Raw genomic sequence first — 16,201 nt, 5'->3', positions numbered from 1 at the left:
TTTCAATTACCCAGAAAATAACAGAAAAAAAATCAAAGGGCAAGGGGCAAGTGGGATTTATGGTTCTATATATAATTAATCACAAGCCTCAATGTCATGCACATAAACACAACAAATATGCTCATAGTATACTATATACACATGTTGTGTACTACATTCACAGATATCTGGAGGGAATGTACTCGCGTATCCTAACAGGTAGACTGTAAAATTCCTCATTTCTAGAATCTCCCTTCCTGCTTTGGAAGGGTCTCCACCATGCAAGCCCCCTGTCATCAACTGAGTACTTGGCGTCAAGTGTGTTATCAAGCAGCGTCCCGACGATTATTGCCACTGTCGGGCTCGATGAGAAGATCGTGTTCACTATGTCATCAAACTGCACTCATCAAAATGATGTCGTATTTCAGATAAACAAAACCATCATCATCATCATCATCAGAGAGAGAGAGAGAGAGAGAGAGAGAGAGAGAGTGTGTGTGTGTGTGTGTGTGTTTCATCCTATTGTCAATGTAACTTACCCATATTCCATCTGTTCTAACTGGTCCGACACCATTCGGAGTCGTGTTACTGATAAAGTATTGAGGTATTGATATCCCAAGAAACAGGGAAAGACCCAAAACATAGATGTTTCTCAAGGAATTATTATTTGTAAACTGTATGAACGTGATCCCAACAGCAGCTGCAGATAGAGGAAACCAAGGTAAGAATTTTCATGATAAATGAACATTTAAAAAAATGGTAACAGAATCACTCACCAACAATCCCAAATAACACGCAGTATATGGCAGCAAATATCGGCAAAGGAATAGATGCAAAGAAAGCACCAAACTTCCCTGAAAGGCACAAATTAACATTATCAAACACAATGAGGTAAACACAGGGAATGTCTTTAGTACACTTCAAAATGGTAGGACGGAACAAACCAAATATAGAGAAGAAGAACATGAAAGCAGTTGAAATCTGCACCACTCTCCTGCTCCCTATGTGCGTCAATCCAAGGAGGCCAACATTTTCACTGCAACATCATTTAGAGCCACGAGTAAATTCCTAATCTTCATTAGAAACGGATATGTCAAAGTAAAAAGGGTTTTCTTTCTTACACGGATGCAGTTGTACCAACAGCAGCACCAAAAATTCCTTCAAGCAGCATTCCAACACCCTGCATTTGAACATATAGAAATAGAACCACATATTATCTAACTGTTCAGCAATATAGGGTTTCTTTTTTGGTCTGATAAGGGTTTCTTTTCAGTTCTATTAAAGCATTTACAGATACATCGTACGGGTGAGGGGAGGGAGGAAGGAGCAGCATGAGTCTTTGCAATACCTGTAGGCCAATACTTTGGCTTATTACACTTGCTGGAGGGGGCGTAGCACCTGCAAGCCGAGCTGCTGCAAAATATGTTCCAGTTGACTGCAACAGAATATTATTTAACCCATAAAAAATTGTGCATAGTAGTATAGTACTATATCTAAGTGCATAAAAAGGTGAAGCAGGTCAAAAGAGCCTTGGGCAGTATAAATGCCAAAAATGTTTGAGATGTTTAAATAAATTGGGTCTATAGAATAGATACTAACCTCTGCAGATGTAACAAGTGCTGCTCCCATCATGCCAAAGACATGGCTCGCTCTGAATATGGGTTTACCCCATTGAAATGGGTATGGGATTCTAATCCTTCATTTGCAACAACAATATCAACAATGTATCAGGAAACGGAAAATTCTTTTGAAGAGAATTTATTAACTTCGTTACACAAGTAGAGAGCCCTGATATCTGTACATACCAAGGAGCAGATGATATAAGGAAAGTGCGATCTGTACGGCAACTTTGTTTAGTCTGCTCTTTAGCATTGTTATAAGCACCAGACTCAGTGAGGATAGCAGCAAATGCCCAGATAAGCCCAATGCAGAGAAGCAAAGCAAACCTCTCAAGTATGTTATGGGCTCTAGGAAAAACACGCTTCAGATACTGCCAAAACAACATAGTCTCGTTAAACTTATTAAGGATATAGACTAAGAACAAAAAGTGGCAGATTGGATCAAATTAATTACCTGTTGGGAAATGACCAGCAGAATCAGCATAGGCAGGCCAATCTCCACACAGTTACCAAGCTGTGTAGAACATCAGAGAGTGAGATAATGGTTTTGATATTATTCTTATGAATGTCATGAAAGCAATGAAGTGTTTTATCGAAGACATTACAAGTGGAAAGCCCCTTGCAAAAAGACCAAGACCAACCACACAAACCACTGGCACGATAACAATGGGACTAAAGAATCTGGTAGAGGAGAAAAATGAAAGCCACAATAGTTAGAAAATAAGGATAATGAAGACCTGATTGAACTTCAAGTGTAGGCTTCTAACCATCACTCTCAAGATAATGATTACAAACCTTGTAAAGTTCCCCCATGCCTTACTAAATCCAATGAAGATGTTGACGAAGGAAGAAACAATAAGCGACCCTTGAATCGTTCTCATTGTGACCTCAAACCTCTGCAATCATACACATTGATCATTCAGATATTCTTTGCCTCAAAGTTTTAAAGTCAAATTGCTCCAAAACAACGGATGCCGATACAAAAGTGTGATTTATCCTCTTTGAATAACATGTTTTGAGCTTTGCATACCTCGTGTTCACTTCTGAAAGTCCGATCAGAATAATCATTGATGATTGACAACACTGGCAGGGTAAAAGCAAATGAAGCAGTCATCACTGTTGGAAGCCTTGTCCCGAGGATTGTTTGAAGCAATGTGTTTATTGCTGCCATAAACAGCATCGTCTGAATCACGCGGGCTTTATCACCCTGTTCAAAGGGAGAATAAAGTCAGAACACTAAGATCAAAGCTAAGTGTGTGATCACTAATATATTATAATCTTTATGATATACAGGACATAACTTACATGATCCCCACCCATACGAGGCACAAAAGTACTTGCAATTATAACTATGGATCCAAGCATAACGATATAGTGCTGAAAAGCCAGTAGGAATGTTTCCGCTGCAAAAGGCAAACATCTAGTTATGGCAGTTGATCCCAAAACATATCATAGGAATAACAGGGGAAATTTGCTGTTCAACTTCTTAAAATATTTTTTAAAGTAACATCGTATTCTATTCTGCTAAGCAGGATAACTTGAAATTGGTAATGAAACATCCATTGCACTTATAGATTCGAACACAACAGAATAGATGAGAGAATCGGAACCAAATATGGTAAAAGGGATCTGCTGCAAATCAGGAAAGAATTAAACCCACAAGAAATGACATAAACAATTCTTTAAAATCCACAACACGAACACACTGATTAAGACATGCAACTACTAAACTAAAAGAGTAATACCAATACCAAAAGCATGCACTTTTAATTTTAAACCCAACCATTAAAAAAGAAGCTAACTTTCACCAATAACCAGCTTTTTCCGCAGGATTTCAAAGAATATAGAATACAGCAATCTAAGTGGGAAGAAAATTTGTCAAAAATCCAGAAAGAAGACACAGAACACAGAGAGAGAGAGAGAGAGAGAGAGAGAGAGAGAGAGAGAGAGGGACTAACGCCAAGAGGGGTTGGAGTGGATGCAAAACTGAAGCTGATGGAGTTGCTCAGTTGGAGTCCAAATGGGACCCCTTGCCGCCCCAAGAGGCATCTGAGATCGCGGCGGAGCCACCAGTACTGGTGGAGGCTGCTGCTGGTGGTGGTGGCCTGTTTCCCCCATCTTTTGATTTGCTTTTGTTCACTCTTTCACTTCCTTTCTTCTTTTTTTTGAATTTCTGAAGCGTCAGCTTCTTCTTCTTCTTCTTGGTTTAACAACTAGTACTTGCTGTAAATCACCGACACGATCAAATAAAGAAACGGAAAAAACAAAAGGAAATGAGATTGGAAGAGGGTCTTTTCTTTTTCTGCTTAAAGAAAGAGAAAGTCTTTGTATTGGTATCTTCCAAGCAAGAAAAATAAAAAATAAATAGAAAGCTCCTTTCGAGTTAAACTCTTAAGAAAGTACAAAGAAACCAGAACGAAAATCAGAACTCATGGGAAGAGAGAGAGAGAGAGGGTGAGTGCTCTGAACTCATAGGAAGAGATTAGATTACGTTATGATTGTCGTGTACTGAGGAGCATAACCATTAATTGTTTTAGGGGATGGGCAGAACAGAACGCGTGCATCTTAACTCTCTTCGAGGAACTTCCACTTGCTTATTACGAGAGTTACAACCTTTCACTTTCCCAGATTAACATTTCATTTTCTCGTATTAACGATTATGCCATTCCGTTTGTTTTCTTTTTCAGCTGGGGCCAGGGGATGATTCTTCCATGAACAAAAAGCCAATTCCTTCATTTCGTTTTCCTCCTTTTTTTGGTGTCTATCTCCTTTTGGTTCTGTGGTGTAGCTTTCCGGACATAATTATCCGATGAAAGATTGAAGATTTCGACCACCATGATAATTTTATTCATTACGTTAACCGTTTAATGAAATTAATATTATTTGTTAGGCAAAACACTTTCGGTAGCACAGGGGAGAGTCACCACTCCACCACAGCAGCCGATGTCTAATCATATTCTAGGTCCTGCCTTATCCGACTGTCTAATCGTGTTTAGGAAATGCAAAATTTCAACAAAATTATGATTATCATGAGTAATTTTCACTTTGCTTAAAATCCTTCCTAGGATTGTGTTCCTCTGGGGTACCATTGTAATATTGGAACAAAATGATGCCTACATGTGACATTGTGCACCATTGCATGGGGTGAGGGTCGTGACAACTAACACTATAGGGATTTAAAATTTCGCGCCAGCCACGTGAAACCCACGCCGTCCTTTGGAACGAGACGAGGTCGGCAGAAGCTGAAGGTTGTTGTTGTTGTTGTTGTTGTTTTTTTTTTTTTTTATAAAAAAAAAATTGACAACGTTTCCATGTACTAAATAATCTACATCAGTAATCAACCATACATGTGATGTGTATATACATCCAAAATCCAAAATCAAGCAAAAATATAATAATCTATATGTCTTTTTTCACATCCTATGAAAGCGACTAGCCTACCCTCCTTTTTTTTCATTGTTTCACACTCACTTCTTCTTTTTCTCCCTCTCTCAAGAAAGGGATAATGCAACGGGAGTAATAAGTGATGCAGGAGTATAGGGGTGGATCAAAATAAATATTTATCATTTAATTAGTTATTTCATGATATATTGTTATTTTCTTTTTTAGGTAGTTTTAGGATATTTTTTTATTATTTATATGTGATTTTATAATTAATTAATTTACTTTTAGACCAAGCAGCCTTAGTGCCCAAGTCTTGTAAAACCTATAAATAAGGCTAATATAATAGTTGTAGGGGATATATGTTGATGATTAATAAAATAGTTATTTGTGGCATGAATTTGCTATGATATATGTGAGTTTGCACTAGTCCTAGATTTTAGTGATCGTATGTGTGGTTGGTGACCTATATCCGGATCCCGATCCCCATCAATAAGGTTTTGTCAAGTAAGAGCCTCAAGGACACACCTCGTTTATCCTTAGAAACTTAATTCATAAATTGTGAAAATTTTAAGACAGGACAAACAATGCGCCTTCAACTCGGATCAGAAACATGTGCCTAGAAATGAAATTGTCTCAACTAAGATACTGTTTTTGTAATTGTCAACTTAGGAGGACTGATCCGAGATTGTAAATCATCATTAGCTTCAGCTAAAGCTTTTTGTCAAACAAAGTATAGCATAAAATAAGTTTTCCAAATCAAGATTCTACAATAGATTAAAGGCACGGCAGTAGAACCAACAACAAGTGCTAGCCACATGAGAAACAAGACTACTGCGAGAGTACAGGTAATTTGGTAATAACAAAATACAGTACATGAGATATTACAAGAAGAATAAATCAGCCTGCAAGGGGATTGAGAACATGACCGGTGAACAGCACCGTTCCAGTGAAAAGATATACACCGTCTGTGGGAAATGGGCTTACAAATTGGCCAAAAGAAATCCTCCACGGGTTCTTGACTGAAGTCCACATGCTTCCTTGGTCGAAAGAGAACTCCGGACTTTGTTCCCGAGGTCGAACGATGGAAGAGGGGTGAGTGCCTGCAAAAGTCACTCTGACGCTCAAGTCAGTATTTGCGCAGCGTACTCTTAGTGTTTAATTCAATTTTTGTCCCTTTTGGCTGAAGGTCTAGCCTGGTTTTTATAGCGTTTCGAGTTCTTGGGTTTGGCCATGCTTTCCTAGCCTTGCGCATCCCGTTCCCCACTTCATGGTAGTGGGATCAGATGAGTGATTTGCGTCTCCCTCGCTCCGCACTTCTCTAGTGGGAGGAAAGCTCGATCATCCCACGTCTATTGGTTGTAGCATATGAATCAAGCCAAGACAAATGAGATTTGGTCCCCACACTTTGAAACCGTCAAAAGGCACTTACAAACTGCTTTTTCTTGCCGGTCATGAAGGGCGCCTTACCTGTGCTTCCGTCGAGAAGGTGAAAGTCATGCTCTTTTGTTGTTGATGCATCAAATTTCTCGTTCCAAACTCCTTTGAAGTATAAAGCATTTGCAAAGATGAGCTTGGTTGTGCTGTCAACTGACCCGGGAGGAAGTATCTCCTTGATAAGGCCACTAGTCTCCTTTTCAGCCCATGAATTCACTCCATTTAGAAAATTTTGCTTTCTGTCAGCATGCTTCTTATATTATTTCATTAAGAAAAACCCACTAACGAACAGTTGCTTTACTAACTAATTGAAAAGGCAATTTTCAAATCAATAAACAATCTGTGATAAGATTGATTGCATAATGCCATAATGGCATTACCAGCATATTAACATGAAAACACAAGGCTAATTACCAAAAAATTAGTTAAAGTTTGCTGCTTGTTGTTGCAATGAGAGTTTGAATGAAGCAAGAAGGATAGAGTCCCCAAGACTTGCAGCAAGAAAAGTTAGAGACTTTCATTTCATGGGCTTACATTGGTCTGAAAATCGACTTGGTAGAGAGCGGCCTTGTAAGCAGTGTCCACCACCTGCTTGAAAGAAGGCTTGAGAAGGAGAGGCCGGTTGACCCAAATGCCATTTGCAAATGACAAGCCCCCGCCGCTCGGGAACCCATCGGAGAAGATGACGGAGATAAACTCGGCCGCAAAGGAGTTGAGGTGATCGGCGGACTTGGACTTGAGGAAGGAGAGCAGCTGGTCCTGGGTTGGACCCTTGGACCCAGCGGCGATCAGGCTGAGCACCACGTGGATGGACAGCGGGGTTTAGACCACGTTCGATTCCCTGCCCTCAGTCTGAAGTAGCTGCTTATTGTTGAGCCCCAAAGCGACGTCGTTCTGGTTGCGGATGCTTTCTCTTATTAGATCATCCATTGTTGCCTTATTTTTTGGATGGGAAGGGAAGACATTTCGATTGTTAGCTGCTTAAAATGTACGTATATTTATTTGTCGTATGCACCACATTAACTGATGACTAATTCTAATTGGGTTTGTTTCATTTGATTAATTTAGTAGGAGGTTCTTTCGTTTAGGCATTAATTTTATGATAAATTTCTTTCCTCTCTCTCTTGCTTGCTAATATAATAGCATGCTGACTGACGGTGGAGGAAGTGGAGGGGAAGTGATAAGAAAGAAGGAGATGGCCGTGATTAGAAAGCGGGAAAATGCTGGACCATAACCCGAATTACACCAAAATAATTAATAGCAACAATTCAACAAATCATAATCAAGCAGACAAGAAATTTTATAAAAAACGTAAGCAAGCAGACAAGAAAGGAAAATAGAAGTATCCAAAATAGAAAATCAAGCATTATACTTGGAAATTTGATTCAGATATTGTGAAAGTTTTAAGACAAGACAAACAAAGCAAGCTCCTCAAACTCGGATCAGAAACATGTGTTTCTAAATGTTTTTGACACAACTAAGGTACTATTTTGTAAATGTCAAACTTAGTACTGATAGTTAGCACTAAACCACAATTCTGGAAACCATCACTCAGTTTCAGCTAAAGCTTCTTAGTACATCATAAAATAAGTATTTGGAATCAAGATTCTACAATAGATTGAAGCCATGGCAGCAGAACCAACAACAATCGCCAGCCACATGGGAAACAAGGCTACTACTGAGAGTACGGGTAATTAGGTAATAACAAAATACAGCACATGAACATACATTTTTTTAATACTAAAGTCTGGTCTTGATGTACCTACACATTTCCTCTTAGTACAGGAGATGTTATAATAATAATCAGTCTGCAAGGGGATTTAGAACATGACCGATGAACATGACCGTTCCAGTCAATTCTTCTCGGATCAGGAAGAGGAATGGATGATCGGCCACAAAGTCGGTGGTTATGGGCAGACCCCTCAATTTTATGACACCAGCAGAAGCAGCTGCAGCTTCCGTTCCTTCCTCATTCACTTCAATGAAGGACTTGTGGAATATGCTGGAAACATATAGGTTCTGACCCACAGGAGAGTCCACCATCCCTGTCAAACCTCCACCACTGAAAGGCAAGACCACTCCTAGACCCTTCAGAACATTGGAAGCTTCAAACCCGAAAGAGATCTTAAACTTTGGGAGTTTGAAGTCACCCACTTCAACTTGTTGCTTGGGAAGATGGCGATCCAAAAACCCGGACTCAGAACCGAGTTTCTCAACCAAAGATGGCAGCCCATCTTTTGCCTCTGGAAGAAAGACGTGCATGGAGAAACGCCGCTTGTCTTCACCTTGTTTGTAAGGAAGTCCTAAGACTGTGAACCCATCGTAGGAACTTACAAACTGCTTCTTCTTGCTGGTCATGAAGGGTGCCTTAACTGTGCTCCCGTCGAGAAGGTGGAAGTCATGCTCTTTAGTTGTTGATGCATCAAACTGCTCGTTCCAAGCTCCTTTGAAGTATAATGCATTTGCAAAGATGAGCCTGGTTGAGCTGTCAACTGACCCGGAAGGAAGTATCTCCTTGATAAGGCCACTAGTCTCCTTTTCAGCCCATGAATTCACTCCAGAGGTCACTTCAGCAGCCTCGAGCACCAAGAACAATAATTTATGAAATATTGCTATCAGCATACTTATTGTTTCAGTAATAAAAACAGACTGAAAAACAATCATTCTACTAACTAAATGAGAAAGGCAGAAACAAAGGGCAATTCAACTCATTGTGGAGTGCTTTTACCCCCTAGGAATTTTATCATTCTATCATACTTTACACACACACACACACACACACAAAGTGCAATTAATGGATTGTTTTCTGCAAGTAACAAACTAGTAGGATTGTGTTGCTTGCCAGTCCCGCCAATCAAAACCGACCGATTTTAGAATGTCAATCATTTTATTAAACGAAAAGAGGAACATTATAGACCAGCAATTGCGCGATCCCAAGGGTCTTTTGACTAATCATATTACCAGCACGAATACTAATTAGCAAACAGTCTGTGATAAGATTTCATAAGGGCAAAGGCTATGCAAAAGCAAATAATTAAGAAATTGGTGATAAGATTTCATAGTGGAATTTGCTTATTAGCATGAACACAGACAGGCTAAGTAGCAAAAAATTAATTAAAGTTTGCTGCAATTGGAGATTAAATGAAACAAGTAGGACAGAGCATCAGCAGCAGCAAAAAAAAGTTGGAGACTTCCAAGTTCCATTTTATTGTAAGCCAGTGACCAAAATCCACGACGGGTATAGGGGCAAGGGAGCTTACATTGGTCTGAAAATCGACTTGGGAGAGAGCTGCCTTGTAAGCAGTGTCCACCACCTGCTTGAAAGAAGGCTTGAGAGGGAGAGACCTGTCGACCCAAACGCCATTCGCAAATGACAAGAGGGGCCCACCGCTGGGGGACCCGTCGGAGAAGAGGACGGAGACGAGCTCGGCGGCGAAGGAGTTGAGGTGATCGGCGGACTTGGACTTGAGGAAGGAGAGGAGCTGGTCCTGGGTGGGGCCCTTCGACCCGGCCGCGATCAGGCTAAGCACCACGTGGATGGATAGCGGCGAGTAGACCAGGTTCGATTCCTTGCCCTCAGTCTGAAGTAGCTTCTTGGTCAGTCCCAAAGCTACGTCGTTCTGGTTGCGGATGCTTTCTCTTAGATCCATTGTTGCTGTGCGTTTGATCGGATGAAATTGCGATTGTTTCCAGCCTATACGAGACGGAAAAGCTTATTAGCTGATGACAAAAGTGAAATTTGCAGAGAAAGATAAGGAGGAAGAAAGCTAGAGAGAGAACATAGGAATTTTTAAGAGATCTTTTCTGTTTTTATTTTCTTGATGAACAATTACCGTACACACAGGAGCTTTATACAATTGCTTAACAACTCCTAACTGACCACAAGATATACATGTGATCTACAGCTATAGTTAATATGCTGACTAGACATGTACAGTCATCATTCCCCCTCAAACCCAGCTGGGTTCCCCAATCTAAGATTAATACAATGTTTGAGAAAAATAGGACTATGAAGACCTTTGGCAAATACATCAACCATTTGTCTGTCTGATTCGTTTACACCCGTAACCGACTACCGACTACCGACTACCGACATGGAGAGTTCTACATGCTAATGATGACTGTACATGCCTAGTCAGCATATTAGCTGTAGCTGTAGATCACATGTATATCTTCTGGTCAGTTAGGAGTTGTTAAGCAATTGTATAAAGCTCTTGTGTGTGGTAATTGTTCATCGAGAAAATAAAAACAGAAAAGATCTTTTAGAAATTCCTATGTTCTCTCTCTAGCTTTCTTCCTCCTAATCTTTCTCTGCAAATTTACAGTGTTTGAGAAAAATAGGACTATGAAGACCTTTGGTAAATACATCAGCCACCTGTTCTTCAGTTGGTATGTATTGAACAATCAGGTCTCCTCTTTGAACTCTCTATCTGACGAAATGAAAATCAATATCCAAATGCTTGATTCGTGAACGATAAACAGGGTTAGAACTAAGTGCAATAGCTGATAAGTTGTCGCAGTGCAAAACAGGTTGCTGGGGCAGACTAACTTTTAAATCTTGCAATACCTGCCTTATCCAAGCTATATCAGCTGAGGTATGTGCCAAGGATCGATACTCAGCTTCTGTTGAACTCCTAGCCACAGAGGTTTGTTTCTTGGATTGCCATGAAATAGGATTAGGACCTAAGAAAACCACAAATCCCGTAGTAGATCCTCTGGTATTCACATATCCTGCCCAATCTGCATCACTAAAAGCATGTAATTGCAAAGGACAACTAGAGAACTTCAATCCATGATCTAGAGTGCCCTGAATGTATCTGAGTATCCTTTTAACAAGTAACCAATGAAGGTCTGTAGGAGCAGTCATGTATTGGCAAACAAAATTGATGGCATAGGATAAATCTGGTCTGGTAAATGTTAAATACTGTAAAGCTCCAACAACACTTCAATATAACGAGGGATTAGATAGAAGAGTACCCTCAGACTGCAATACTTGAGTATGTGGCTTTCTAGGAGTTGAACAGGGTCTGCAGGAACTCATGCCTGCTTTATGTAGAAGTTCTTTAGCATATTTCTTCTGACTTACAAATATATCACTCTCTGCATTATAATCAATCTGTAAACCCAACAAATAGGTAAGCTTTCCCGTGTCTTTCATTTCAAAAACTGCAATCAGTTCATCAACCACTTCTTGAATACAAGATGCCTTTGAGCCTGTAAGAATTATATCATCCACATATAAAAGAAGAATGACAATATTAGATCCAGTATGCTTGACAAACAAACTTGGATCAGAATGAGAAGATTTGAAACCAATAGCTGGTAAATAACCAGTGAATTTAGCATTCCAAGCCCTTGGAGCTTGCTTAAGACCATAAAGAGATTTCTTTAATTGACACACAAACTCTGGATGTGCAGAATCTTCAAAACTAGGAGGTTGCCTCATAAAAACCTCTTCTTCAAGATCTCCATGTGAGTTTCTTAACCCACTTACTGCCAAAAACATTTTTATGGCATGGTTTTGGAACCAAAATCCAAGTATCCTGCATGTGTAATGCATCAAGTTCTTCCTGCATAGCTGTTATCCACACTGGAGATTGAGAAGCTAACTTATAAGTTGCAGGCTCAGTTTCATCAGGCAAAGAAGGAATAGAGGCATAATAGCATTGATAATCAGAAAAAGGCTTTCTGCAAACAATACCAACCTTGGACCTGGTAGTCATAGTATGGGTATTAACAGAACCACTAGGAACTGAAACATCATCATATTGAGAGCTAGCTGGTAGAAGCACTTGTAGCTGATCATCCCTTAGCACGAGTGCTGGCATAGAAAAAAGAGGTACCATGTTACCAATAGAATCATTGCTAGAAGAAGCACGAGAAATCGGATCACTATTGGAAACTTGGTGAGGAAAAATGACATCCTGAGATACAGCAGGTTGCAAACCAGATGGTGATAAACTCATACTATGCGCTGGAGTGGATGAAGACACAGGAATAGGAATAGAAACCAATACCAGAGGTGTCCTTGAATTTCCATGAAACGAACCCGAAACAGAGGAAGACATTTTATTTGCAAAAGGAAAAACTGTCTCATCATGCAAAACATGTCTTGAAACAACAAATTTACCAGTAAGCATATTAAAACACAAAACTGTCTTGTAACCTTGTGCATAACCCATGAACATACATTGAGCAGTCCTTGGTTGAAGCTTGTGCACATTATAACATCTCAAGTAAGGATAAACAGCAGTACCAAAAACTCTCAGATGTTGAACACGAGGAGCATGACCAAACAACTTAAGAAATAGAGATTGATGATTCAAAACCACACTCGGCATTCTATTTATTAGATAAACAGCATGAGCAACAGAATGAACCCAAAACTTTGTAGGAAGTGAAGCAACAGATAAAAGAGTTATGGTTGTGTCAATAACATGACGATTCTTTCTTTCAGCCAGCCCATTCTGCTGAGGAGTGTGAGGGCAAGACAAGTGATGATTAACGCCTTTAGAATAAGAAAGGCAATGAACAATGTGCTAGTAAACTCACCCCCTCCATCAGTTTGAAATATCTTAACTTTAGCATCATACTGATTTGTGAGCATAGCATAAAACTTCTTGAAAACTCCAAAAACATCTGAATGGGATATAGCCACATAAACCAGTACATTCATCAACAAAATTGACATAATATTTGTAGCCATCAATGGATTTTACAGCAGAGGGACCCCATACATCACTATGGATACATTGAAATGGCATAGTAGCTCTAGAATGACTAGTAGGAAAAGACAACCTATGCATTTTGCCTTGCAAACATGCTGAACAGATAGCTAAAGAAAGATCATCAGAAGCAGAAATAGCAGAAGCTTGCAACATTTTCTTTGTAACCTCATTAGTGGTATGTCCTAACCTTTGATGCCACAGGGAGAACTTTATTTGCTGGCCAATGTAAGCTTTATGCAGCGAAGAAATTGAAGAATTTTGTTTCTTTTGAGTCTTTACCTTTTTAGGGGAGTTTATAAGCATATTGAAAGTTCATTGGCAGAATTGGAAGAATGTCCCAAGTTCCATGTGCATATGAAAACCTACTTTCACTTTTTTATTTTATTTTTTATAAGGACTTTTCCAATTGAGATGGGTAATAATATATTTAACTCACATACACTACATACATGATCGGTTTATTGATTTTGGAGGTTTGGGCAAAAATGAAAATGAGGCCTTTTTGTTTAACACTTACTTCATTTTGAACAAAAATTATAATAAAATGTTAAAAACTTAGTTGGTAAGTAGGTTAGTTTAAGTATATAAAAGAAGGGTGAATTACATTTTTGGTTACTAGGGTTATGTTCGAATTTAATTTTGATCACCAAAATTTCAGTTTTTCGATTTTGGTCACTATATTTACAACCATTAGCAAATCATGTCCAGTATTTTCAATTCCGTCAATTTAATTATATAAAAAAATTTACGAGCTAAAACCAAGCTCCCGCACCGCACAGATCTGAATCGCACCCTAGATCTCCTATCCTAGCTTTTCCCGCTACATTCTCCTAAGGTTCCTCTTTCTCTCTTCTCTCGCTATTGCTCTTTGCTTTACTTTTTTTTGCTTTTAGATCCATTTCTTTGAATGGGACAAAGTGGTTTTATCCAAAAATTAAGTTTATTTACTGCTTTATCGATTTGAATTTGAATTTCTTGTCTTCATTCTCTTTTTGAAGATTGGCACTTTGTGATTGTGTTTTTGAGTTCTTATTGATTTCGTGGCTGTTCGGATTTCTGGTTTGGTCTTATTTTCACAAATTTTGAGTTGTACATGCATCTTTCACTGGAATTTTGCTCAATTGCGCCAACTTTTTGAGTAGTAATGATAAATTCGTTAAGATGGTATTTCAAATGCATAAGAAAAAAAAGGCTATGGGTTTGGTAGATTTATATTTGAGTTTGAATTGATGTTTGGAAAGAAGATCTCTGTGGCATTGTCATAACTAGGGGTGGGCATCAATTCGGGCGAATTGATGAAATCGGCCGAATCAAATCATAATTATCGGTTTGGTTTGGTTTTGACTAAGAAAAAATTAAATGGTTTAAAAACTGAACTGGACCGTATATGATTTGGTTTGGTTTGATTTTGAACTTTTGTAAACCAATCTAAACCAAACTGAACCGTTTATGTGTATATATATTTATTTGTATTTTATTTTACATGTTTAATACTCTAATTAGTTAATAACTATATATGAATATTTGAATTGAGCTATATTAGTTAGTGAAATATAAAGTTTTATGACATTTTGCGCTTTAGAATGGTTTTGTACTCCAGAAAATGATTTATGTATGAAGCAAGTTGTGAATTTGTTTGTTATAATTGAGCTAACAATGTGGAAAAAATGCAAAAAGAAAGATAATTAGGCTTAGGCCCAAACTGGCCGAACAAACCATCTTAAATTGGTTTGGTTTGGTTCGGTTTCCTTTATAACTTTTATCCCCAAACCGTCATATTGTGATTGGTTCGGCTGTGGTTTTAAAGTGAAACCGATCCAATCAGAACCTACCCACCCCTAGTCATAACAGTTGATGCCAATTTAACTGGATTATATGAAAATTCTGAGATCAATGAGTAGAGTTTCAACACAAGCCATTTGGAAATACTGCTAATCAAAGTTTTGTTTCAACTTACGCTAGATTTTGTAGGAGAGAGATAGAGAGAGGAGAAAAGGTGAAGAGAATGAAAGAAATAAAGAAAGAAAGAAAGAGAAATGGAGGAAGACAGTGGCTGGGGTTGGGTGGGGATAGTGGCAAGGGGAGGCGAGGAAGGTTTGGTAGAATACAGGGGGCTGGGCTAGAAGATTAGAAATATTAAAAAATAATTAAAATTTATTTATTTTTAATATAAAAAATTTTAATTAATGAAACTCTTGGAATTAAAACATTGTACCTGATTTGCTAACAACTACAAATACAAAGAGCAAAATCGGAAAATTGAAATTTCAATGACTAAAATTAAATTCAACTCTAACCACCAAAAATGTAATTACCCCATATAAAAAAAAGGCCCATTATATGAAAGCTAAAGAAAAAGACCCCAAAAAGTTCAAAATAAAGCACAAAAAACATTAATTTCACACATAAAATGCTTTTTTTGCTGGTATACTTATTGGACTAGAGATGGGTAGGAGGCCCCATTTTTTTGGGGGCCTTGTGCCGTCGCCCAGCCCACACACCATGTGGATCGGGCTTGATTACACTAATGTTAAGACTCAAACCCATAATCTTATCTAAGAGAGCAATTGCTCCATACCACTACACTGGTGGGTCTTTGCAAAATCTACATTTATTTTTGTGTAAAGTTTACCTTACCTTGAGCTTTCTCTTTTATATGTTAAAGAAAGCATGTGCTAATTTCAATTATCAAGGCCAGATCTTATTGACTGTAATCTACTGGCTAAGCTGTAATTAACTGACTAATTAGTAACCTCTGCCATAACGTGTCACAATATCAAACAAGATTAAAAGAATAAATAAGTAAATAAAAAAGCTCACTAAGCTCTCAAACAGAGAAGCAACCTCCTCTCAAACTCAAACTTAATAAAATTCACCGGCCACATGCTTAGAGCGATTAGTAATGGCAGTGACAGACTTCTTCACCAGCGAGATCGTGACGGAGCTTCTAAAGACGATGATAGCCATCTCAAGAAAGTCATGGCTCAACAAAGGAAACGCAGACAACCTCATATCCTTTTGTCCAAGAGCTCCTCCCCATAATTCAAGAGATCAAGT

At 38.6% G+C, this 16,201-nt stretch overlaps 2 protein-coding genes and 1 pseudogene across 2 annotated transcripts; all 3 read right to left on the bottom strand.

The window, feature by feature from the left end:
- Positions 1 to 37: 37 nt before the first annotated feature.
- On the bottom strand, positions 38 to 4,174 carry LOC117614118 (nucleobase-ascorbate transporter 3). The gene is made up of 14 exons (XM_034342813.1): positions 3,557 to 4,174; positions 2,904 to 3,001; positions 2,629 to 2,805; positions 2,394 to 2,494; positions 2,204 to 2,279; positions 2,053 to 2,112; positions 1,785 to 1,969; positions 1,579 to 1,675; positions 1,328 to 1,414; positions 1,101 to 1,159; positions 924 to 1,015; positions 756 to 833; positions 519 to 679; positions 38 to 376 (listed from the first exon to the last, which is right to left on the bottom strand). Exons 1-14 carry the CDS (start codon positions 3,714 to 3,716, stop codon positions 158 to 160), a joined length of 1,650 nt encoding a protein of 549 aa, XP_034198704.1. The 5' UTR covers positions 3,717 to 4,174; the 3' UTR covers positions 38 to 157.
- A 2,222-nt stretch (positions 4,175 to 6,396) lies between these two features.
- On the bottom strand, positions 6,397 to 7,398 carry LOC117627133 (annotated as a pseudogene).
- Positions 7,399 to 7,869: 471 nt separating this feature from the next.
- LOC117627122 (serpin-ZX-like) lies at positions 7,870 to 10,251 on the bottom strand. The gene is made up of 2 exons (XM_034359055.1): positions 9,677 to 10,251; positions 7,870 to 8,993 (listed from the first exon to the last, which is right to left on the bottom strand). The coding sequence occupies exons 1-2, from the start codon at positions 10,064 to 10,066 to the stop codon at positions 8,220 to 8,222; spliced, it is 1,164 nt and encodes a 387-aa protein (XP_034214946.1). The 5' UTR covers positions 10,067 to 10,251; the 3' UTR covers positions 7,870 to 8,219.
- Between the last annotated feature and the right edge of the window lie 5,950 nt (positions 10,252 to 16,201).

This window comes from Prunus dulcis, chromosome 1, assembly GCF_902201215.1.
Source record: "Prunus dulcis chromosome 1, ALMONDv2, whole genome shotgun sequence".
In the NCBI taxonomy this organism is placed as follows: Eukaryota; Viridiplantae; Streptophyta; class Magnoliopsida; order Rosales; family Rosaceae; genus Prunus; species Prunus dulcis.
The sequence above is the reverse complement of the archived record's forward strand: the minus strand, read 5'-3'. Positions and strand labels throughout refer to the sequence as shown.